Genomic DNA, 25,453 nt, shown 5'->3' on the forward strand with positions numbered 1-25,453 from the left:
TAAGTAAATTGTTCTTTTTTCAAAACCCATCTCATAACACTTTAGTTCTAAGTCAAGAATGTGAGACTATAAAAAAATGAATTGCTTGTGTTCTAGGGAAAAAGTAGTATTTCTGAAAACTGAATTAGTAGTGTCTGATATGATAGATTATTGATTGGAAAATTAAAACCAATCCTCATTCTGGACAGTAATGGAGTAGAATATGAAAGGAATTGAAAGTCTACTGCTAGGACATATTCCTCCAATAGACCTTTTGTATTAAGAAAATATTAGAACAAGAAGCAAGTTTATAGTTGCAATGGGCCTTCATTCTAAGATTTTCTTAATCAGGAGCATTTGTTGTAAATATTTAAATTATAAGGCTGGTATTCTAATTATAATAAGGAACTGAAAGTACTCTTAGTTTATGTAATTGTTATGTAATTAATTTTTGTACACTGTGTTTCTTATATTTATTACTTGTATATATATTTGGTTTGTAGTTCTAGTCAAATAAATCATAAATATAGTTATTGACCATTTGACTATCAAGATAAATATATTTTATAATAATATTTCGGTCTCAGTAAACTCAGAGGCAAATTAAATAATTTCTTTTACTTTGACCAGATCAAAATTTGAAAGATTCAAGTATTTCAAAACTTTTCTTTACATCATAGATTTCATTTTTAAGATTTCCTGTTCCTAAGTACTAGGGTCACAAAAATATCTTCTGGCCAAGGAAGCCAGTGGCTGACTCCCCTGGTTTCAGGTTGAGGGAGATGTAGCAAAATTCTTCTTTAAGAGTCAAATGTGTTAAGGCTAATAGCGTTATATGAAATGACTTTAGAATTGAAAATATAGTTTTAGAAGTTGGAGAATTTATTTTCTAGAAGATGACTAAAAGAAATTAGTAGTGGAAATCTGTAAAATCTGTATAGTAACTGAGTATGTTTATTGCTAAAAAAAAATCAGTACAAATTTAAATAACGATTAGTCATGGAACTTTTTTGTCGTTAAAGTGCCTTCTCTTGATGACCATATGTGTATGTGCAGCACTGATCTTGCTATGCGTAGTCTCATGTCCTTCTGTAAGCTACTTTCTTTTGGGCCTTTGTTTTTGTAGTGGGTCTCTTTGTACACACTGTATGTTCTCAGGTAGCTATCTATTCTCCCCACCTCTAGGCCCTATCTGATGATTCATTGGGTGTGTCTTGTAATCTTTCGAAAGTAGAATATATTCCATCATTTGCCTAGACTCTCCCAGGGGGTTAAAAAATAATATACTTTGGAGGAAGTCACCTGGGTTTGAAGAGACCATTTAAATTCCTGCTGCTGTTTTCAGCTCTGAGAGCTGAATTTAATGAGTTTGAATGGCACTAATTTGCAGTATTCTGAGCCTGCTCTGGTGCTTGCTCATCAGGTTGGTTGACTGGACTTCAATTAAAGGAGTCTACTGCAGTTAAAAGTTGCACTAGAAAAATCTTGAATTCAAAACTCTCCTCTGCCACCCTTGGAAAACAAAAACTATCTACCTGAACACTCCTTTTTGGCTGATTTGGGGAAGTCTGATTTGTACTAAGGTGACTTGTGGTTGAGGCATACTGGCAGGGCCTTTAACTCTTGTGGCTTTAGATGAATACTGGCCAAGATGATGCCGTGAACATTTTCTGTCTTTACACTTGCTTCAATGCCTATTTATCACAGTCATCAGTCAGCAGGAACACTCCATTAGGAGGCTGTTTCTGCCGTTTTCAACTCTAGCTGTGTGTCATCTTAGGCAAATCACATGTCATCTGTCTGGGCCTGGCTTCCTCATATGTAAAACAATGGGGCTGATCTAACTCTTAGAGCTGCACTGTCCAGTCTATCATGATGAAAGTGGTTTACATCTGCACTGTTTAGTACGGTAGGCACCTGCCATATCGAGCACTTGAAATATGGCTAGTGTGACTAGGGAACCGAATTTTTCATTTTATTTATTGTAATTAATTTAACTTTAAAGTGCCAGTTGTAGCTAGTGACTATTGTATTGTATAACATAAAAGGCTGATTTAACTTAAGCACTAACTGATCTGACCCCACCTAGTAATCTTTTAAATTATCCAGTAAATTGTTTTTTTTTTCCCATTATGTATTTAAAAACCCAACAAATTCTACAGTTAGTATTGATTTTATTTTGCTCTTAAAAGTTCATGGTTCATTGGTATGATTATAATTTAAATATATTCTTGGTGTGCACCTGTTTGTTTTGACTGAGATTCCTGGCCCGTAGACCTTTTCGTTCTTCCATGCATGTGACAAATTTAAACTTAACATATTTAAATATTAGGTGAAAAATGTTTAATTTGCATTCTCTGTTACACTCTTTTTTTCTTGGAACTTTAGGGGATACTCCATTTTATGCAGATTCACTGGTAGGAACATATAGCAAAATTATGGATCATAAAAACTCACTATGTTTCCCTGAAGATGCAGAAATTTCTAAACATGCGAAGAATCTCATCTGTGCCTTCTTAACAGATAGGTAATATACATTGAATTTCTTTATAGAGAATCCTTTTAACTTCTGGATTTGTAGAAATGAAAGCATACCTAACTCTTATTTACACATAAAATCAATCTTTTTATCCAAATTGCATTTAATTCTGGTTTAGCCTTTTCCTACTGCTAAGCCTGGTGTTGGGTTACCCTTCTCATTTTGTATGTGCAGCCTAATGGTAATCTAACTCTAATCTTAACCCTCATGTCTAAAAAGGAAAAAATCAGAACTTGGTAAAATAATGCATTTGAGAGAAATAAAACTTCTGTATTTTTCATATTTTATCCTCTAAGGTGATTTAAGCCGTACTGCTCTTGATTGTACAACTTTTGAGAAGAGAACATTTTTGTGCAGATAAATACTCAAAAGTTAATAATCTTAAAAACTATCTGTGTTTGATTTGAGAGTGCCTCCTTCCCAACCGTTTTTAATTTGCATTTGAATATGAGCAAGTCCATCCTGGAAATTCTATATTTCTTGAAACAAACTAGATGAACATTGTTGTGAAAACCTGCCTTAAAAAGAGAAGCTAGAAAACTATTTGAAGTTTCTTCCTTGCCCTCTCTATTCTGTTCTTTTCTGGTTTCCCATTTTATATTTGTAATAGGAGTCATCCTATTAAAGGACTAACACGTATAAGTGGGTGCTTCCACCTCAGTCCAGACTTACCTCACTAGCTTTATGATTTTAGGAAAATTATTTTACTTGTTGGGGAAATAATTTTACTCATCCTTAAAACGATGGGATCAGATTAGATGATAACTAAGAACATTTCTTGCCCTAAGATGCTGTGATTCCTCAGCACACCTTATTGTTGCCTGTTAGCCAGTTACTGTTAGAACCAGTACTGCAGTGACTATCCTTATACATTTATCTTTGCATATGTTTTGTAGGATAAAATCTTAAAGGTGGAATTCTAGGAGATACATTTTAAAATTGACCTACTTGAGTTACAAATTTGACCCCCAGAGAAGCCACATCAGGGTATATTTCCATTATTAATAGTTGTTTCCCTCATTCTTGTCAAACTAAGTATTATGAATTATTTCTTTTCCATACAAAGAAAGAAAATTATATTTTTCCTTATTAGACAGCTTAATCATTTTTATATGTTTATCAATCATTTGTACAATAAAACTTTGATTGTTAATTACATGATTAATGAATAATAATACATGGTGATAAACTCAAAATAATGTTTGATTTGAGGACTAGATGGAGTTGATGGGAATGACCATAATTTGTGCTGAAGGGTAAAATATAAAACAGGATACAGCATATGCTAATGAAAGGAGTACCATTCATGAAATATTTGCCTTAGCAATTTATGGGGAGGTGTGGTTGCAGTCTAAGTAATGATTGTAGGTGGAGAAAAGATAGTTTGAAAAGAATTTAATGCCATCAGTGTGGCTAAGAGCACTTCCTTCTAAACTTTACAGGTTTTTTTGTTTATATTAAACATAGCTCCAGGGACATATAAAAAATGTTTTTTATTTCCATATAGTCTTCACTGAAGACTCAACATGTCAAAAAATTAAATTATTAGTAACATTTTTTTGTATTGAGAATGATAATTTTAATATAAATGTAATATATATTTAACAATTTATATTTAATATAGATGTAGATATATCCAGAGTAAACATGGATAGCTTCAAACATAACATGTGAGTTCTTTTTAAGAAAGGAGGAGGATTTTTTATAATAACGTTTATTAGAAAGGTTTTTAAAAACTCTTCTTTGCCAAAAGTTAAATCTCCATCCATTTTACCCCCTAAAGTTGGTCACGTGGTTTTGGCACACGCAGATGATTTTTTTCATTGAAAATCTTGTACTTTCATTTGACACAAAACAGGTGGAAACATATTTCCCTTTCCATGGCATTTACTATCTAGAGCAATCATATACTATAAAATTAGATTGCTTATTTTTGAGCAACATTTAAGCTGAAGCTTTTAATAAAGATATCTTAAACTCATTTCTGATCCTTATTTTGATCCTTGTTGAGATAAGAGTTAATATTTTTGTATTTATATAATGTTACTCTTTATAATACAATTTTTAACTGCATTGTTTAGGGAGGTACGACTTGGAAGAAATGGGGTAGAAGAAATCAAACAACATCCTTTCTTTAAGAACGATCAATGGAATTGGGATAACATAAGAGAGAGTAAGTCAATAAATTTAAATATTTCCACTTCATCACATTTTAAATCTCATAAATTGATTCCTCTTCTGAATTAATAAACATGTCTGTACACTTAATGCTAACTAATTTTTAAATTGAGAGGTTTCATTTCAATTTGTTCTGAAGCAGTACTTATAACTAAATTAATATTACCTCAGTATCTTAGCAAACTAATATGTCTTTATTTCCCAGTGCTTTTATGATAAACATAGGTTTCTTAATTTGTTAAGCTAAGTTTTATGGATCTCAGTAATTTTCAGAATTGGGGAAATATAATTCTTTAATTCAGTTGTTTGAATTAATAAATCAGTAATTAGTTACTTGTGGAGACCATACTCTGGTGAATACTAGGGTAAGCATAGTAATTCATTTAAACTTCATGTGTATTTAACATTAATTCATTTGAAGAGTAAGAAATATTTCTACTTAAAGAATGTAGAAAACCGAAGACTAAAGAACGTATATGCAAGTTATTGCTGCTTGTAATTTTAACACGTAGAATAATATCATCCTGCTTTCCTTGTTTGATTGATTTATCTATATTTAAAACCAATCTAATATAATAATAAAACACATAAAATTTCAATTCTTTGAAATGATAAAATCTGTTACTAAAATATTCTATAGTAAATCATAATAATATAGTACTGTTAATGAATCAATATGTTAATATTTATATAACATATTAATAATATATAATTACTAATATAAAACAAAACAGGGGTCATTTATATAATTTTAAATCAGATATATTATTATTAAATAACTTGTTTCTTTTCTTTTAATAGCGGCAGCTCCTGTGGTACCTGAACTCAGCAGTGACATAGACAGCAGCAATTTTGATGACATTGAAGATGATAAAGGAGATGTAGAAACCTTCCCAATTCCTAAAGCTTTTGTGGGAAATCAGCTGCCTTTTATAGGATTTACCTACTATAGAGAAAATTTGTATGTGATTTGTTTGTTACATTTTTATTGTTTTCAGCATCTAGCTATAAAGAGTTGTCTTACTTCGAGACTGAATTATAGAAGATAAAGTGTTAATTTGTTTTAAACTGAGTTTTATCATAGAATATTATATGATATTCATTTACAAATGAATGTAAGGCAATGTTCTGTGTTCTTTGGGGGATATAGAGTAAGACCAAACACCTGCTTTTGAAGGAGCTTGTCAACTAATAAGGGATATAGGAGAATTATATAGTCATAATAAAGGGTAGAATGTGATATTTGCCTTAAGAAACGTACCAAAAAGATATGAGATGGTTCAGAAGAAAAATAAAAGTCACATCTCTTTGGGACGAGGGTAGGGGAAAGTCAGGTAAGACCTCAGGGAAGAGGTAGCATCTTAGCCAAGTCTAAAGTTAAGAAAGGGTTTTGAATGGCTGAGATGTAAGGAGGTTAAGTGAGTATAGTGGGGAGGTGAGTAGTGGGAGGAAGAGTTTGGAATGTAAGCATACTTTGGGAGCAGAGTAGTATAGTCCGGTAGGGTTCAAACATAGGGTATATGTATATATATATCACTGTATCATGACCATTTGGAGGATTTAATGAAACTGTGATTTTCTTGCCTGTAATCCCTCCATGTAGTGCAGAGCCTGGCACAAGATCATTCAATACATATTGGTCAACTGGAGTGATTATTGGGTATAAAATTAGAAAATAGACTGGAGTTGGAGTTTAGGGGAAGCATAATGCAACAGATGATTGCTGTGTGCTGTGCTGAGGGACTTTTGACTTTGACGGGCAGTAAAGAGCCACTGAAAACTGTTCAGTAGTTGAAGTATTAAAGATGTTTGAGAAACATATATTTGAGAAATTTTAGGTATTTCCATGTGTGTAATGGTTGGGGTGATCAACCATTACAGTTTCCCCAGGACTGAGGGGTTTCCTGGGATGTGGTGTGGGACTTCCATGCTAAAACCAGGAAAATCCCAGGCATACCAGCATGAATTGTCATCCTGCTAAGGACAGTGTTCTGAAAACTACTGTAATGCTGACTAAATTGAGGATATCAGTGCCAGGAGAAACCCAAGCATGTTTATACACAGTGAGGAAGGACCCAGTTAAGCGAGAAATTAACAGTTAAATAGAAGTGATGATTTGTATATTAAGACCTGGAGATCAAGAGATGTTATTTTTGAAAAGGAGGAGAGCTATCTCTTTCCAGAAGATTTCTAGAAAAGAAGAATAAGATAGTTACAGGAACTCAAAATGAGATGAATAGGGAGAAAAATGTAGTGCTATTTAGTGACTCCAGTCTCAACGATGTTAAAGACTAGAACATCCGCTTAAGAGTGAGAGGCAAGAAATATTTATCATTTTAAATGATTGAAAATGTTATACATCTCTAGAGGGGAAAATATTACTTCATTTTAAATGTGTTGAAGTGAAAAGAAAGAGAATCTGTAGTTGGAATTTAATTCTGAGAATAACTTGGTATTAGAAAATGAGTTAAAATGACACGCAAAAGAATTTATTTCCTGCCTTTCTTTCTAGGTTATTAAGTGACTCTCCATCTTGTAAAGAAAATGATTCGATACAATCAAGGAAAAACGAAGTATGTATAAATTTTTACTACTCTACACGTGTTCAAATATTTTAGTAATATCCCTGTATTTTCAAAGTTCACTTGATGCTACTTTTAGATGGCATTCCTTCTTGCAATCCAGTTCAGCATAACATTGAAGTGATTCATTTATTTGACAAGTATCACTGTGTGAGATCCAATGGCTAGTGAAAAGATGACTTGTACATGGCTTTAGGCTTAGTTTTAGTAACAAAAGTGATAGAATAGGTTTACAAACAGCTGTATTTTCTACCAGTTAGAAAATTTTATGATCTTAGTACTATAAAAGAGTACAGATAATAAGCTATAAGGATATAGAAATAGTAGATGATTTAAATTTTGACTATTTAGCAATGAATTCATATAAAGGATAATTTTATCAAAATGTTACAATATTTTGTGACCTCTCTACAAAGCTAAATCATGAACACACACATAAATGAGGATGCTAAACATTTTTCTCTTCAAAACCTAAAAAAATTAGGTAATTTTGGTATGATTTGTGTTTTAGGAATTTTACAAAGCATAACAAGCATTTTAATGTTTTTGTTTTGTTTTAAATAGGAGAGTCAAGAGGTATGTTGATGTCAAATATGTTGAAAAACAGGAAAATCTCATCACTCTAGCGATGTTTTGTTATAATCACATTCCACCTAGCATTTGGAGTACCACACCTACCCAAGAGAGAAGTTCTCAACCTTTTTTCTACCAAGTATTCTTTTTATTATTGCTCCTATGGATCTGTTGTTTAAAATATATATTGTATAATTTTCTTGTTTTTATTTATTAAGGATATATAAGTAGCAGTAAGAACTTTTGATTGGCATGTGATAACTAGTGTGATCGAATTATACTAATGTAGTAGCAGCCAAAAGCTGTTAAACTTGACTAGTTCATTGGCCTGTATTTTCTTACTAGGGAAGTATACAGTTTTGCTTAAGGTATATGAAATATTTAAGAAATCATGGAGAACCTAATCACTAGAAAGAATAGTGGAAAGAACATTGGCCATGGAATCTAATAGATCAGGATCTTTTGGGCACTGCCACTTATTAGCTATGCTATCTTGGCCCAGCTGTTCACCTTTTTTGGATTTCAGTTTCTTTATTGAATAGATATAATACTACCCATCTTTTTAGGGGTTTTGTTAGGATTAGTGAGACAATATCTGTAAAGTGCCTGCCACTGTACCTAAAACACAAAAGGAACTTGAAAAGTTAAATCCTTTATAAAGGCAGTAAGGCTCCCAAAATGCAATATTTAATGCTTTCTGTAGTTTTAGTTTGTTTAAAGCCCGACATATCTGGCCTTATAGCAAGATGACTTGTAATTAATTAGTTGTCATTTATCCAAAAGAGTTATTGTTGACAACTTTTCACAGTATTTTGCCTGGCACAGTGTAGGAAGATATAAAGAAGAGCTTTTATATATCTTTTTTTGAGGGAAAATTGGTATGTTAACATTACATAAGTTTCAGGTATACAACGTTATGATTCTCCTTCTGTATTCATTGCAAAGTGATCATTATCAAAAGTCTAGTAATCATCCATCACCATACACTTGACCCCATTCACTCATTTCACCCAGCCCTAACCACATTTTCCTCTGGTAATGACCAATCTGTTCGGTCTTTGAGTTTGTCTTTGTTTTATTTTCTTTCCTTTTCTGTGTGTGTGTGTGTGTGTCTGTTTCCGCATATGGTTTTTGTCTTTCTTTCTGACTTATTTCTAATACCCTCAAGGTTCATCCATGTTGCAAATGGCAAGATTTCACTTTTTTTTTTAGGGCTGAGTAGTAGTTTCCACTGTGTATAATATACCACATCTTCTTTATTCATTCATCCACTAGTGGATATTCAGGTTGTTTCCATAACTTGGGTGCACATATCTTTTTGAATTAGTGTTTTCATATTCTTCAGATAAATGCTCAGAAGTGGAATAGCTGGATTGTATGGTAGTTCTATCCTTATCTTTTGAAGAATCTCCATACTGTTCTCCATAGTGGCTGTACCAATTTACATCCCCACCAACACTGCACCAGGGTTCCCTTTTCTCCACATGCTCTCCATTATTTGTTATTTTTGTCTTTTTGATGATAGCCATTCTGACAGGTGTGAGGTGATATCTCATTATGGTTTTCATTTGCATTTCCCTAATAATTAGTCATGTTGAACATCTTTTCATAGGTCTCTTGGCTATCTGCGTGTCTTCTTTGGAAAAATGGGAAGAGCTTTTATTATTTTTAAGAAAAGTAATATATTTTTGAGCGTGTTCAGTCAAATATTCCAAATATTTGTTTCATATGTAGACCTTTTATCTTTATAAGCACAAATGGTGACAGTATTTTTGAATAAATAATCTACAAAATGATGGAGGGTATCAAAGGATATCCTTTGTTCATAATGAATGAGAAACTTGGTGTCATAGAAGAATTCTGCCAAGATCGGAGCTTTTTATTCTTATGTTTACATAGTGTGTTCATACATACATGTGTACTGTAATAGAAAGCAAGAGATGGAGGATTTTTTCTCTCTGTCAATAAAAATCACATTAAGAATGTACAAAAACTGTACCTATATTAAGTTGAAAGAAAAGAGATTATCATTGTTTTCTTTAAGCCTCTCACCTTTTAAATATGATCAGACTTTATAATTATAGTTTCTTATTTTCTGACAGATTCAGAAAAAACTATACACATTAGAAGAACACCTTAGCAGTGAGATACAAGCCAAAGAGGAACTAGAGCAGAAGTGCAAGTATGTTTTGTAGATAATTGTTATATTTTAAAATGTAAGTTTAAACATTTTACTAAAAAAGAAGAGCTAAAAAGTAATTATATGATAATTTTATAATTTATGGTAAATGTTTTTATTGTAAACTAGGAGAGAGTTACTTACTGTTGCCTTTGAAATTCTTTAGATCTGTTAATACTCGCCTAGAGAAAGTAGCAAAGGAGCTAGAAGAAGAGGTAAAGTCGCTCTGTGCTTTTATTAACATTTTTGTTCATAAAAAGTTTTGATGCCTGACTTATCTACAGAGTTCTTTTAATACCATATTAATACATACCTTGTTATATAGTAAAATCTACCTTGTAGTATTGGTGGACAGGACTCTCAGATTATAGGGTAACCATGATAATAGGCTTCATTTTGTTATGTTTTTGCAAATGAGTTAATTTAGTATGTGTAGATATTTCAAGTAAAAAGAAAATTGCACTCATATTACTTACGTGACTTAAAAATAGAAATTGACAATTGTTTCTTTTTTTATTCAGACCCATAGTTTGTATTAAGTGAAGGTGGTTCAGTGGTGATGGAATGTTACAGAAATTTTGACTTTCAGTAGTAAACAAAGCACTTATGGTCTTGATTATTTAAGAATAGTGTGCTATTTAAAAAATATGGAAAACATTGTAGTTTTAACAAAAGGGCAGTTAATAGCTTTTTTAAAGGTCTTTTTTATTTGCTTGATGTAACTGAAATATTTTTTGTTTTCGTTTGATTTTTATACATACTTTCCTTTGATAATAACTTCAAGCATTATTTCAGATTACCTTAAGGAAAAATGTGGAATCAGCATTAAGACAATTAGAAAGAGAAAAGGCGCTTCTTCAGCACAAAAATGCAGAATATCAGCGGAAAGCTGATCAAGAAGCAGACAAGAAGCGAAATTTGGAGAATGATGGTTTGTGGTGTAGAATATTAAATACTAAGAGAAAATGTTTGTGTGTATGTGTGTGTTGTGTTGAAGCTTACCGCTAAAATGCTTTTTATCACAGTTAACAGTTTAAAAGATCAACTTGAAGATTTGAAAAAAAGAAATCAGAACTCTCAAATATCCACTGAGAAAGTGAATCAGCTCCAGAGACAAGTAGGTTGATCCCAGTTTATAAGGATATTGAATTTTATTTATGACTATCTGTTAACATTTGTTTTAATTGGCAGTGTTACGAAGAGGAAGTCATTAGGAAGATATGTTTTAGGTTTTTGTTTATTTTAAATAGTAATGGGGTAATAATTGAAAGTATTTTCATCATATATACCTGTGTTTATTTGTTTGTTGTTTGTTTGGTTTTGAATGGAATAACAGCTGGATGAAACCAATGCTTTGCTGCGAACAGAATCTGATACTGCAGCCCGGTTAAGGAAAACCCAGGCAGAAAGTTCAAAACAGATTCAACAGCTGGAATCTAACAATAGAGATCTGCAAGATAAAAATTGCCTGCTGGAGACTGCCAAGTTAAAACTTGAAAAGGAATTTATCAATCTTCAGTCAGTTCTAGAATCTGAAAGGAGGGACCGAACCCATGGATCAGAGATTATTAATGATTTACAAGGTATTAAAGTAGATATTGTACTTGAGTTCATCTTAATGATTTGTGTTTTGGAAATAACCTTAGATGATGGATAATGTGCTAGAATAGTACATGTCTGAATATAATACTCTGTTATGTAAGGTTAGCATATTAGAAATACATTGTTACAAAATTTTATGGATGAAAGATTTACTTTCAAATAGTATGAAGTATTTTTAGTAACAAACCACTTCTAAAGGTGGTAGATTGGATTCCAGTCGAATTAACTCTAAAGCACTACACCAACAATTATAAAAGTTCTGCTAATAACAACTTTAAAGAATGAGGTGAATTCCAAATTTTTTACTCTGAGTTTAATATGTATACTATATGAGTTTATTGTTTTTAAAAATATTTCAATTTTAGGTAGAATATCTGGCCTAGAAGAAGATTTAAAGAATGGCAAAATCTTATTAGCAAAAGTAGAGATTGAGAAGAGACAACTGCAGGAGAGATTTACTGATTTGGAAAAGGTAAAACATGTTAAGTTTTACGTTTGTGTAAGTAAATGACTAGACAGTTTCGGGTTGAAAAACTTATTTTAAAATAAGGAAAATTAGTAACTGAAATATTTCCAACACTCATGTACTTTCTCATATTCACACTTGGTTATGTAGATTAGGGATGTGTATTTTAAGGCATACCATAACACTACAAGCAGCCCTTAGATGTTAGATGCTTATGAAGGGAGAGTCTCTTGGGGTGTATAATGAGGATGCTTCTTCCTGGGCATCCAAGGAAAATGCAAATTTTGACTTACAATATATCTTTTTTTAAAAAAAATAAATTTATTTATTTTTGGCTGCATTGGGTCTTTGTTGCTGCATGCGGGGGGCTACTCTTCGTTGTGGTGAGCGGGCTTCTCATTGCAGTGGCTTCTCTTGTTGTGAAGCACAGACTCTAGGCACGCTTGCTTCAGTAGTCGTGGCTCATGGGCTCTAGACCGCAGGCTCAGTAGTTGTGGCTCGTGGGCTTAGTTGCTCTGCGGCATGTGGGATCTTCCTAGACCAGGGATTGAACCCGTGTCCCCTGCATTGGCAGGTGGATTCTTAACCGCTGCGCCACCAGGGAAGCCCATCTTACAATATGTCTTTAAAATGACATAAAGTTATCGTGACTTTTCATTTAGAAGTTTACCAAAAAGTACTATAAACTAGGGATAATTTTTAGGCTCTGTGCAGTTAATATTTTATTTTCATTCACTTAAGTATTTAATGTATCATATGTGGTAGAAATATCAGGATGCAGTTCTTCCCCTTAACAATCTCACAGTCTAATGGGTAATTTCTAAAGTAATAATAAAGTACACAGATAATTCTAATGCAGTGTGGTAAGTAGAATGATAGAGGTATGGGCAGGGTATATTGGGTGCACAGAATGAATCCCTATTCTGACAGGGCAGGATTGGTTGACAGGGTAAAGTTGGGGAGGACAGCATGGGCATAAGGCACAGAGGATAGAAAATAAAAAAGTCATAGTCAGTTTATTTAAATGCAAATGATTCAGTATTTCTGGAGTAAAGAGCAGGGGTCAACAAATTTTAATCTTTTAAGGGAAAGACAGTAAATACTTTAGACTTTGCAGGCCATACGGTCTCTGCTGCAGTAAAGGGAATGGGCATGGCTATGATCTAATGAAATTTTACAAAAATAGACGTCAGGCTGAGACTGGCCTGAAAACCTAATGTTAAAGTGTGATTAATTCACTGGCCTGAGTGAGGCTACAGAGCCAGGCATGAGCCAGGCCATGCAAGATGTTGAATACTCTGTTAACAACACTTAGTTGCTCTAAGTAATGGACTAGCCACTGAAGTGGATGATTTTATTAGAGGAACATTTAAGATAGATCATTATGTACCATGTGGAAACTAGGTTTGAGGAGGACATGATGACGTAGGTAGATTAGTCAGAGGCCTTTTCAGTAACCTAGATAATGGAGACTTAACTAGTACAGTAGTTCAAAGGATGGAAAATAAGGATGAATCTGAGAAATATTTGGAGGAGGAATATTTGGGAACACTTAGTGATTGATTAGATATGGCGTGTGAATAGTACTCAAGAACGAGTTCTGGGTTCCTAGTTTGTGACGAAATCTATAGTGGTACCATTAATTAATAAAGAATAAAGGAAAAATAGCTGTTTTAGAGAAGACAGTGATAAATCAATTTTAGTCCTAAGTTGAGGTGCCTGTGAGACAGCCAAATTAGGATGTCTACAAAGAAGTAAGCTATGGTAGTAGCAGCTAGAAATATTTGAGAGTCATCGATATAGAAGTAACTCAAACCATGTGACTGGAAGAGCCCATCTGCAAAGAGATTGCTTAGAGCATTGGTTTTTCAGAGCAGAGTAAATTAGTCTGTTGGTGGATTGTGTAGTTTGAAAAAAATCATTTTTATTCTTGAAAAACAAAAGAAATACCTATATTTACGATATAAATTGTAGAAAACAAAGAATTAGAAAATCTTTTGAGGATATATCGAAAATAGACTGACTTCTATTAAAGATTCTCAACTTAAAACAAGTCTCCTAGGTGGAAAATAAGGGTGAATAGTAGAGGATCCTGAGATTTCTTTTTTTTATTTTAGATATAGCAAAGGGAAACATTAGGTATGTTTTAAAAGTTTGAGAAGTAATAATATAGGAAGAGGAGAGAAACATTATGGCTAAAGAACACTACTCCAGAGAACACCCAACATTTAAGGGGCAGCTGGGAGAAAACTTCACATGCAACAGAAAAGATGAGAGCAGGATGGGGAGAGCCAAGTGAGTTCAGTGTCAGGTATGTCAAGGAAATAGTTTCAAGGGCAACAGTGAGTTCAAGTGAAATAAAGACTATAAATGTCTGTTGAATTTGATACTGAGATATCATTTGTCACTTTATTGAGCTCAAGCAATCTCAATGAAGATCTCAAAACAGTAGAGTGGAGATGTGGGAGATGGGTACAGAGGGAAGTGAACAGGTAGAGTGCATAGATTACTTTTACAAGAAGTTTGAAGATCGGAGGGAACATGTTGAACATTATTAGTAAGCCTGTAAAAAAAAGACTCTGCGTTTTTGAAATTGCAAGCCAGTCTTTTTTGTTGATAGCTGCCATTTAAAATCTTTAATAGGAGAAGAACAACATGGAAATAGATATGACATACCAACTAAAAGTTATACAGCAGAGCCTAGAACAAGAAGAGGCTGAACATAAGGCTACAAAAGCACGGCTGGCAGATAAAAATAAGATTTATGAATCCATTGAAGAAGCTAAATCAGAAGCCATGAAAGGTACGCATTTTCATAAGAGGGTTTTCAGCAGCATTTTACGGAATTGATTCTGTATTCAACTCTGATTTTGAAAAATATTTTAAAAAGTATTAGGAAAGCTTTACATATATGTTTTTCCTTGAAGGCAGCATCCATTTCTAAGGTAGTAAGCCCCCAACACAGAATTACTCAACCGAATTTCTAGATCAGAGAGAAATTAATAGTTCAGTGCTATCAACAGTGACAGGCATACAGAGTGCGAAGCTCTAGATACATCTATTCAGATTTGGGGGATATGCTCTTTTTATAATATTTAGTTTGACATTTCACCAGCTTGTGTTACAAAAGTCTTACGAGTTTATAGAATAAGTTCACTGAATATTTTGAAATCTGGCATGATAAATATACTGGCTAGATTTGGTCAAAGTCACACAATACTAATAAGTATAGGGTAAGATAACAAAGTGAACTTTTCCACAACCCAAGCCCGTATCTTGGAATTAATTGTCTTTTAGATAATTTCTTGTTTTCCAAACTGACTGTTCATATATGATGGATTTGAAATTCCAAAGGAAATCAGTAAAGTAGTCTTGTCAAAGATTTATAAAACTCTTAAACAGAAATTTCACTTCATATTAAAGCATAACATTTATTAATAACTTAGCAAAAATAGCCTTTAAATTATTGAATGTAATTAAAATTGGAGATTTTTTTTTTTAAACAGTTTGGTTTAAGGCATTGATTCTAGATGATATAAAATGAAATGAGTGCTTTATTTAGAAATATCTAACGGGCTTCCCTGGTGGCGCAGTGGTTGAGGGTCCGCCTGCTGATGCAGGGGACACGGGTTCGTGCCCCGGTCCGGGAAGATCCCACATGCTGTGGAGCGGCTGGGCCCGTGAGCCATGGCCGCTGGGCCTGCGCGTCCGGAGCCTGTGCTCCGCAGCGGGAGGGGCCACAGCAGTGAGAGGCCCGCGTACCGAAAAAAAAAAAAAAGAAATATCTAACAAGAAAGTTAGTGCGCCATGTTTCCCTGTCCATGGCCTAAAAAGACAAAGTTGAATTTCTTTTGAGGTCATAATTTAGATGCAATAAAATGCAAACATTTTTCACATTTGTAATACATACATGTAATCACTACCCAAAACAAGATACAGAATCTTTATTTTCCTCACCTCAGTGAGTTCACTCATGCCTCTTTCTATTCTCTGTGCCCACATTAGGGTGATTAGTTTTTAAAATGAGTACATTTGTTTATAGATTATTCTCTGAAGTGTTGAAAATAAACCAATTTAGCATGTAACTCATTTTTTAAAATTCCTTTTTACAGCTGTAACATAAGGTACAGATGACTTTCATATTTTGTATGAATACACAAAACTTAAATTTTATCGATGGTACATCTGGTATAAAGCCTTTGGTCTTTTCCAGTACATGTCATTGCATTGCATTCTTTGTTTAAGAATATGGCTTAGCAATGAATTACTAGTTATGTGACTTTTGACTTTCTCTAGTTACTTATCCTTTTTGTGCCTTGTTTCCTGTAAAGGGACAATTACTGTATTAGGTTGTTGTGAAAACCAAGTATAATGATACCTGAAAAGTGCTTAGAAATGCTAGCTATTTTTAGTAGTATGTGAAAAATGGTTTCATTTTTCTACACTTTTGAAGACAGTTCATTAAAAACTGAAAATTCATAAGGTTTAATTTTTACCCAATATAACTCTGTAATAAATGATAATTAGAGGTTGAACATTAGGTATAAAGGAGCAGAAGAATCTATTGAATTTGAACAGATTTTCTAATCAGTACATCAGTAATCCTTTACATGTAATAACTTGCAGTTACTATGAAATCACTTGATTAGACATAAACTTTGTCTGCTCTTCACTTTGAGACTGAAAAAACGTCTTTAGAAGTCTTTTCTGATTAATAAAACAAATTAAAAGTTTGTTGCAAATCATTTAGAAAATAGAGGAAAATAAAAAGTAAAGATTAACCAGAATGCTACTAAATCAGGATGATATTTTGTGTATTTTCTCAATTTTCTCTACTGTTTTGGTTTTTTTCCTTTTAAAAAATATTGTGAACATTTTCTTAGGTCATTGAAAATTCTCCTGTGTGAGCACTTATCAAGTGCTTGCCATGTGCCAGGCAGCATTTAAGTACTACACATATGCTAATGCAAAATCTTTGCAAAATCCCTATGGGTGTAGGTGCTATTGTCACCATTCTAGAGATAAGGAAACTGAGCCTCAGAGAGGTTAATTAAGTTGGCTAGTCAAATAATTAGGAAGTGTCAGAACCAGGATTTAAACTCAGGAAGTTTGGTTCTGGAGTCCTGTCCTCTGCCAACTCCCTAAAACATAATTTTCATTTTCTGCATAGTAATATGCTAATATAGAAAGAGCCATTGAGGTCATAGGGTCTGCCTCTATAATGATTAGGATCTTGCTTAATGTTTTTAGGCAAGAAGAGTAACACTGAGAAGCACAGAGTAGCAGAAAAATAAATCTTTATTTAAAAAGATGTACATGTCTTTTAGAAACATTAAGTAAAGGCAGAATTATTTTGCTTTCATTAAAATGGATGTAATATTGTGGAGTGTGGTAGAATTTTATACCCTGCAAATGAAACACCTAATTTTCAAGCATGAAATTGTTGACATTCAATTATATTAAGAGGAGAGATGAAAATATTAAATTGGAAATTTAAAAAATTATTAAGGCAGCATCATTTACTGTAATTTTTATTAGCACTGTGTCATGTATTTGATATGCTTCTTTTGTTTGATTCATGATTATGTCCATTTTTCTGGCAATAGAAATGGAGAAAAAGCTCTTGGAGGAAAGAACTTTAAAACAGAAAGTAGAGAACTTGTTGCTGGAGGCTGAGAAAAGATGCTCTATATTAGACTGTGACCTCAAACAGTCACAGCAGAAAATAAACGAACTCCTCAAACAGAAAGATGTGCTAAATGAGGATGTAAGTGTGAAGTTTACTAATAAATAATAGTAAACGATTTAATGAATTAATAGTAAACTAGGTTTATTTATAAAGGTTCAGTGATGGTTTTATAATTTAAAATTTTTTCTTGTAAAATAATATTCCATAATCTTTCAACTTTACCAAATTTGGATGATATACTAAATGAATCATGATTAAAACTTTTTTAAAGACCACATTTTATTTTAAAAATATGTCGTTATGGAAAATCCAAGAAATATTTTATTTTGAAGTGAATTAACTGTTTAAGGGGAAAAATCTATTTTACATCATCATATTTGATGATAAGAAAGTCAAAATAACTTACTTACATACCAATAACACTATTTTTTAGGTTAGAAACTTGACATTAAAAATAGAGCAGGAAACTCAGAAGCGCTGCCTTACACAAAATGACTTGAAGATGCAAACACAGCAAGTTAACACACTAAAAATGTCAGAAAAGCAGTTGAAACAAGAGAATAATCATCTCCTAGAAATGAAAATGAGCTTGGAAAAACAGAATGCTGAACTTCGAAAGTAAGTTAATTGTTTGAGACAAAATTTATTAATATGCACAACTATCCACATGTAAATTATCTTAATTTTGATTTATCTCGGGATTTTCTTTTGACCCTTTTATTTTCTTGACCACATTTTCTCTTTCTTTCTGTTTTAAGTAATGTGTTAAGTGCCACTGTTGTCCTTCAAAAAGATTTTATTTGCTTCCCTGACAGTTTTTTTTACTACTGCCACCTTATGATATAATATATAGAGTGTTGGTGTTGAAGAAGAAGAAAATGTCTGGGATTTGTACTCCGTGCTCTTAGTATTTTTCCTCAGGACTGTCCCTCAAGCATAAGTGCTTTTTGTTTGTTTCTTTAGTTTCTGGGACTTGGAAATGTTTGACTGTTAAGCAAACACCATATAAATTTTTAAATCAGTTTTTAGGATACACTCTAGTGCTATATTTAATTTACTTAGAAAATAGAAAACATTGGGAAAATACTTTTAAAGTATACAGTAATATACTGTTAAAATTTACCCCATTCAGTCATTAGTAGTATAATTAGTTCTTCCCAATCATGACCAAAGGTCATATTGGATTCCAGTTATTTGATAGGAGGCAGAGTAAAAAGAAAATAAGCTTTGGAGCCAGACAGATCAAGGTGTGAATCCCATTTCCACTACTTACTAGCTGATCAACTTTGGGCAAAATATTTTAACCTCTCTGAACCTTTTGTCACACCTACAAAAGGGGGGCAGTAATAGCTTCCTTGTTAGGGATTTTGTAAAGCAGGGGTCCCCAACCCCCAGGCCATGGACTGGTACCGGTCTGCAGCCTGTTAGGAACTGGGCCGCACAGCAGGAGGTGAGCGGCAGGAGCGAGTGAGCGAAGCTTCGTCTGCCGCTGCCCATCGCCCCCCATCGCCCCCCATCGCTGGCATTACCGCCTGAACTGTCCCCCCACCCCACCCTGGTCCGTGGAAAAATTGTCTTCCACGAAACCAGTTCCTGGTGGCAAAAAGGTTGGGGACCACTGTTGTAAAGGATAACAATGACTTATTTACAGCATCTAGCACACAGTAAATGGTAGGGACCATTATTACTACAATTGTTACTGTTACTATTACTAGTATGTCTACTATAGGACTATTACTTTGTTCCTATCACTTTTGCTAATTGCCTGCTTTTTACATACCTGTGACAGGTCAGCAAGATTGACACTACTTAGGAAAGGATGGTCAAATATTCAAATATTGACACTTCCTAGGAAAGGATGGTCAAAAAGAGTTTGTTCTTTTTGCTGATCTATTGCCTAGGTAAACCTAGATTCTTAAACTTCATGAGATTTTAACTTTTAAAAATTGGAACTAGAAACTTGAACAGTATTCAGGCATCTTTGTCCAATATGTTTTTGTTCTTTGTTTTTTCCTTTGTGTGTTAGCTTTATTCTTCCCTCTCATTTTTTTATTTAACAGAAAACTTGGTCCTTCAAGAAGGACAAACTCTAGAGATATGTCTTATAGCTTCATTTATGTGGAGCGACCCTGATTTGGCTTTTCTGGATCTCTAAGTCCTGAGATGGAACTCATTTGCCTGGCTTTGGTCAAGAGCCTAAACTGTGGATCCTCAGTTCTAGGGAACATAGTCTTTAAAACTATTTGACTGCACAGCTATTCTCCATAGTATTTATTCTAACAGCAATGTTTATATGAATACAAAGGCTAGTTAAATATCTAGATTGTGTTTCTTCTCCTGTTCTAATTACTCTTTGTTTATACCTAATTTATGATACTTAGTATATATGCCTATTATTTTCTTCATAAGTGCACTTGGATCTATTGTTTCTTAATCCCTCAGTTCCTAACCCCTCCTGGCCAAAGATACCCACATCTGCTGTCTTAATCACCTAACAGAGTATAAATTCATTGAATGGCAAAAAAAAAACCACTTATATTTTGCTATCTCCAATCCTTGATTAATTTCTTGCACATAAGACATTGTCAGTAAGTGTTGCATGAATGAATGCATATCTATCATGTGTAAGGCACTGATAACCACTATGGGAGATTCAAAGATGAGTCAGATGTATTTCCTACCCTTAAGCTTACTAGCGTTTTATCAGAAGTTATTCCTTAGGAAGAGGTAAGGCAAGTACATAAATAATTGGAATATAAAGTTAAATACATATATATATGCAATGAGAATTTACATATGAAGTGCTATGTAGCCTTGCACTTGAAAATAGCCAACATAGACTTCTTTTCTTCCTTCCAAGATTCCAGTAAAACTCTAGTAGAGGAATTTTTTTAATGTGTAAACCCACATCATGTCATTCCAGTGGATTGGAGGACAGGAAATTACTTTAGTTAATGAGATAGTGGCAGGCGGGTGGAAACCTTCTGCCTAATGAAGTAGAGCAGCAGAAGCAACAGCCAGGAGTATATATGAAGTGGGATATAGGTGAAGAAGAAAAATGTTTCATTATTCAAAGCAAATACCTTGGAGGGCTGGAGTAAGATGTGATATTATAAACGGAGCAATCTGCTGATCATACTCTGCCACTACCCCTTGCAGAAATGTCTGTGTCAGGCATTGCCACCACCAGGGTTCCTACAGAGCATTCCCTCTGAAGAAATGGGGCATACCCTCTGTGGATAATTAAAACAGCTAGTATGGGGTCAGCAGCTCAGAGAAAAGCCTTTCTCATTCTGGCATTTAGTGGTCTTCCTGTTTATGACTGACTTCCTAAGCCTCTCATTTTAAACTGAAGTTTGCTATTTAGAAAACCCCTCCCCTGTACCCAGAGATTAAAATTTCTGATGCCTCCTGGTTACTCATCACTAGGCATTTGAGGAAAGCCTGGGGTTGGGGAGAGGTTAGGGATGGTAAGAGCTAAATTCTCACATCTGGCAGCAGGGAATTGGTAAATAATTAAAATGTATGTCAAGAAATAAGCTGAGATGTGGCGGTAACCACCAAAAGAACAATACATAGAAATGAAACAAAGTGATTTTCTCTAGGGGAATAGGGTTAGCCCATGGATGGATATGGATAGGAGACTTAGAATTCTTTCTGTGCTAGTCTGTACTAATTGTAACCATGTGCATATTATGTGGTTACTTTCTGAAAAATATTTTTTCTTAAATACCTAATGAATGTTGAGCTTTAAAAATTACATATAATGAATGGTAGCTCTTCAAGAAGATCATGATATTAAAATTACACTGGGGTTTGCTGCACGCGGGCTTAGCTGGTGATGATGATTTTAAATTTTTAAAACTTGTTCTTTCATATGTTATTAATTAGTATCTTTCACATTTTCCGCTCAGAGAAATAAAAATCATGATTCTTTAATAATACACTCATCAATAATAAAATAGAGAATTTACACAATTAAGTGACATTGAGTGATAATTTCCTTTTTACCCAGAAGTTGAAGGGCCAAGTAAGTAAACAAAGTGACCAAATTATATTAAATGCAAATAAGGATGAAAGTCCTAAGTAATATTAAATTGAAGATGGTGTGATTAAATCATTTAATCTCTCTGAGTTTTTTCTTGCTATCTACATTTTTATTTTATTTTATTTTTTTGGCCCTGCAGCATGTGGGATCTTAGTTCCCCAACCAGTGATCAAACCCATGGCTCCTGCAGTGGGAGCGTGGAGTCTTAACCACTGGACCGCTGGGGAAGTCCAGCTGTATACATACATTTTTTAAATGTCTAAGTGGTAGTAAAATATTTTCTCACTATAAAATATTCAGAACTATATTAAAAGATAAAGAGAAAACAATATAAAGTCTCCTTTATGAATGCAGACATAGTTAATCTCTACAGAGGTAATATATCTTAACAGTCTGTTATTTGAAAAATCCTTCCACACCCTTTTCTGTGCCTGTACCTGTACCTGTATACCATATTTATAGGGTTGAGTTTTTTGTAGATTTTATTTTGTGTTTTTTGTTTTTTTAATTGTATCATATGTTGTGTTGTTCTCCAACTTTATTTTTTTCCCCTTAGCTTTGACTTGGAATAACTGTAATATATATATTTTGTTAATAAGCCTAGACTTTAACTTATTTCAACCCAACCTCTTACATGCGTTGTTAGGCTCATTTTTTATTTAATTTTTTTCTTTATTGAAGATTAAAATATGTACAGAAAAAGTAAACAAATGGTAAGTGTAGAACTCAGTAATTTTTACAAAGTGTTCAAATCTGTGCAGTTACCATTTACATTTAGATATAAAAACCTATACTCTTTACCTCTTTGCAGGCTCCCTCCCAGTCATTTCTTCACTCATTCTAAGATAATCAATTTTCAGGTGCTTTTTTAATTCTGCTACTTGGTTGGCATAAATGGCTGATGACAAATGCATGCCTGAGAATATGTAATTTAGTGTTATTGGTTTAATATAGCACTGTTTGGTCTCAGAATCCCTTTATACTCTTAAAAATTTTTGAGGACCCCAAAGAGTTATTGTTCATGTGAGTTATATCTAAAGTTATTTTTTGTGTTAGAAATTGAAACTGAGAAAATTTTAAAACACAGGCGCGTACAAGCACACATTCCATTAGCTGTTGGAGTGATGAAATCATCATATGTCATACAGCCTCGAGAAAAGCCCATATACACTGAGATAATTAAAGCTTTAAAAATAGCAATGATTCTTAGTATTATGAAAATAATTTTACCTCATGAATTCTCTGAAAGGGTCTCAGTACTCCCACGGGTTTCCTAGACCACATTTTAAGAGTTGCTGGCATAATATGTGTCTAACTTATTTAAACCTTTGATTCAATGTCCCCACAGAGAACGTCAAGATGCAGATGGGCAAATGAAAGAGCTCCAAGATCAGCTTGAGGCAGAGCAGTATTTCTCAGTAAGTTCCAGATGTGTTACTTTGAAAATTCTTGTATTTGTAGAATTTGTAAAAAATTTTTGCTGCAAAACCAGGAGACTGATCTTGTCTTTAGAATAGATTCTTATAGCAAACCCCAGACAGAATTTTGTATGAATGTTTTGTACCACACACATACAAAAGGAACACCTGGGCAAGAGACTGTAGATAGTTTAACAGAAATCCATTGTCATTGCTAAAAACATGGTTCTAAGCACATACTCATACCCTATGAAGTTGATTAATAAAAGCATTGATTTTTGAGGAAGAATATATTTTCATAATGAAAGAAAGAAAATTGTCATTTTAACATTTGTACTTTTTTGAGATCAGTTTTAAAATATGAAGTAGTAACTGTCACCTCTGTTTCGCTGATTTTAAGCCAACAAAATTTTCTTGTCTAAATTAGTAATTTTTTTTTGCCTCTTCATCCTATCAATCTGTGTCATTTAATGAGAAATCTCACTGTGATATCCAGTTGAAAATCACGCTTCTAAATTATTAGCTGAATTTTTATCAGTTAATTGGTTAATTACCAGAAAATAGAAAAGCTCTTTAAACTATTAATTTGCTCATGGGCTCAACATTACTGTTTTATGAGCATATTTGTATGTGCTCAACTGGACTTTTTGTCTGGATAGCTTTTGAATATAGAAATAATATTCATGATGATGATGATACATATTTCTATTATATTTTGCTATTTAGACCCTCTATAAAACACAGGTTAGGGAACTTAAAGAAGAATGTGAAGAAAAGACCAAACTCTGTAAAGAATTACAGCAGAAGAAACAGGAATTACAGGATGAAAGGTAAGGATAAGATCCTTGTCTCTTTTGTTCATAGCCATGAACCCCACTCCTAGAACAGTGCCTGCTCTACTCCAAATAAAACTTTGTTGATGAAGTGAATTAGACAAAAATTTGACTTTGTAGTAAAAAATTGAACATTAAAATTTTATCCCTCTAAAATGTAGGGACTCCTTGGCTGCTCAACTGGAGATTACCTTAACCAAAGCAGATTCTGAGCAACTGGCTCGCTCGATTGCTGAAGAACAATATTCTGATTTGGAAAAAGAGAAAATCATGAAAGAGCTGGAGATCAAAGAGATGATGGCTAGACACAAACAGGAACTCACTGAAAAAGATGCTACAATTGCGTCTGTAAGTAAAATGCTTGGTTCTTTTTTGGTTCTAATTAAATTACTGTATCATAAATCTTCCTTAGAAATACTAAGAAAGTAACATAGATCTAAAATGAAAAAGTGTGTATGCTGGCTACAAAATACTTGACCTAGTGAACCATCAGCTTCTCAGTGTTTGGCAGAGAGAGGCTCAAAAGAAAACTACTTCCAATGGCTTCACCTGTTGGTAAATTCAGAGTTAAAGGACTAAAGTGAAAGGGAAATACCAAAAAGAAAACAGTTTTTTTTTTCTTGTTAAACCAGTCTTAGTTTAAAAGAACCTTAAAACTAATCATGAAGTTTAATCATGAAGATAGTCATATGTAGGTTGAAAAAATTGCAAGAAAAATTTCAAATAGAAGTAAAATATCAAGTAGTTGAGTTTGCCTTATCAATTATCCAGACCTATTAAAATGCTACAGTTATTTAAAAGTTTGGCACTAGAACAGGGATATTTAATCCTGTTCAGTGGAAATGAGTAGGGGGGCCAGAAATAGATTCATCATACACATACAGGAGCTTGGCATACAGTATCAGTGGCAGTATACAAATCAATGGGAAAGGATACAGATTTAATAAATGGTTTTGGAATAACTATATTTTTATGTGGAAAGGAATAAAATTAGTTTCTTTTTATCATTTACCATATACAGTGGTAAATTCTAGCTATCTTAAGAACTTTAAATATGAAAAATAATAATTTTTAAATATTAGAATGGAATCCAAAATTTACTTATACCAGAAGATAGCAAATAAATGACAGGGAAAAGATATTTGTAATGTATTTATTGAACAAGGGATTAGCATCTAGAATATAAGTGGAACTCCTACAATTCAATACGAAAAAGTTAAATAATCCAAAGGAAAAATTGGCCAAAAGAGAAAACCTAGAAATATGAGCAGATGTTTACTCATACAATCCAGAGAAAGTCCATAATAAGATAAATGTGCGAGAGAAATTCGGACACAATACTCCTAGCAGCATAGATGTTTGTAATA

General features: G+C 33.4%; 1 protein-coding gene across 1 annotated transcript in view; it reads left to right on the plus strand.

The window, feature by feature from the left end:
* Positions 1–25,453, plus strand: part of ROCK2 (Rho associated coiled-coil containing protein kinase 2) — a 135,595-nt gene that overhangs the window by 87,691 nt on the left and 22,451 nt on the right. Inside the window, exons 7-23 of the mRNA XM_089923440.1 lie at positions 2,368–2,506; positions 4,600–4,691; positions 5,498–5,657; positions 7,209–7,269; positions 7,843–7,854; positions 9,954–10,033; positions 10,197–10,245; positions 10,826–10,961; positions 11,056–11,147; positions 11,367–11,613; positions 11,998–12,104; positions 14,742–14,901; positions 17,705–17,865; positions 18,221–18,405; positions 23,184–23,253; positions 23,980–24,083; positions 24,248–24,434. Coding sequence (XP_089779566.1) covers positions 2,368–2,506; positions 4,600–4,691; positions 5,498–5,657; positions 7,209–7,269; positions 7,843–7,854; positions 9,954–10,033; positions 10,197–10,245; positions 10,826–10,961; positions 11,056–11,147; positions 11,367–11,613; positions 11,998–12,104; positions 14,742–14,901; positions 17,705–17,865; positions 18,221–18,405; positions 23,184–23,253; positions 23,980–24,083; positions 24,248–24,434 — 2,042 coding nt within the window. The remainder of the gene's footprint in view (positions 1–2,367; positions 2,507–4,599; positions 4,692–5,497; positions 5,658–7,208; positions 7,270–7,842; positions 7,855–9,953; positions 10,034–10,196; positions 10,246–10,825; positions 10,962–11,055; positions 11,148–11,366; positions 11,614–11,997; positions 12,105–14,741; positions 14,902–17,704; positions 17,866–18,220; positions 18,406–23,183; positions 23,254–23,979; positions 24,084–24,247; positions 24,435–25,453) is intronic.

The sequence above is a fragment of the Delphinapterus leucas genome, chromosome 13 (assembly GCF_059928025.1).
Source record: "Delphinapterus leucas isolate spDelLeu-1000000601 "Yukka" chromosome 13, BTC_Dleu_Yukka2, whole genome shotgun sequence".
NCBI lineage: Eukaryota > Metazoa > Chordata > Mammalia > Artiodactyla > Monodontidae > Delphinapterus > Delphinapterus leucas.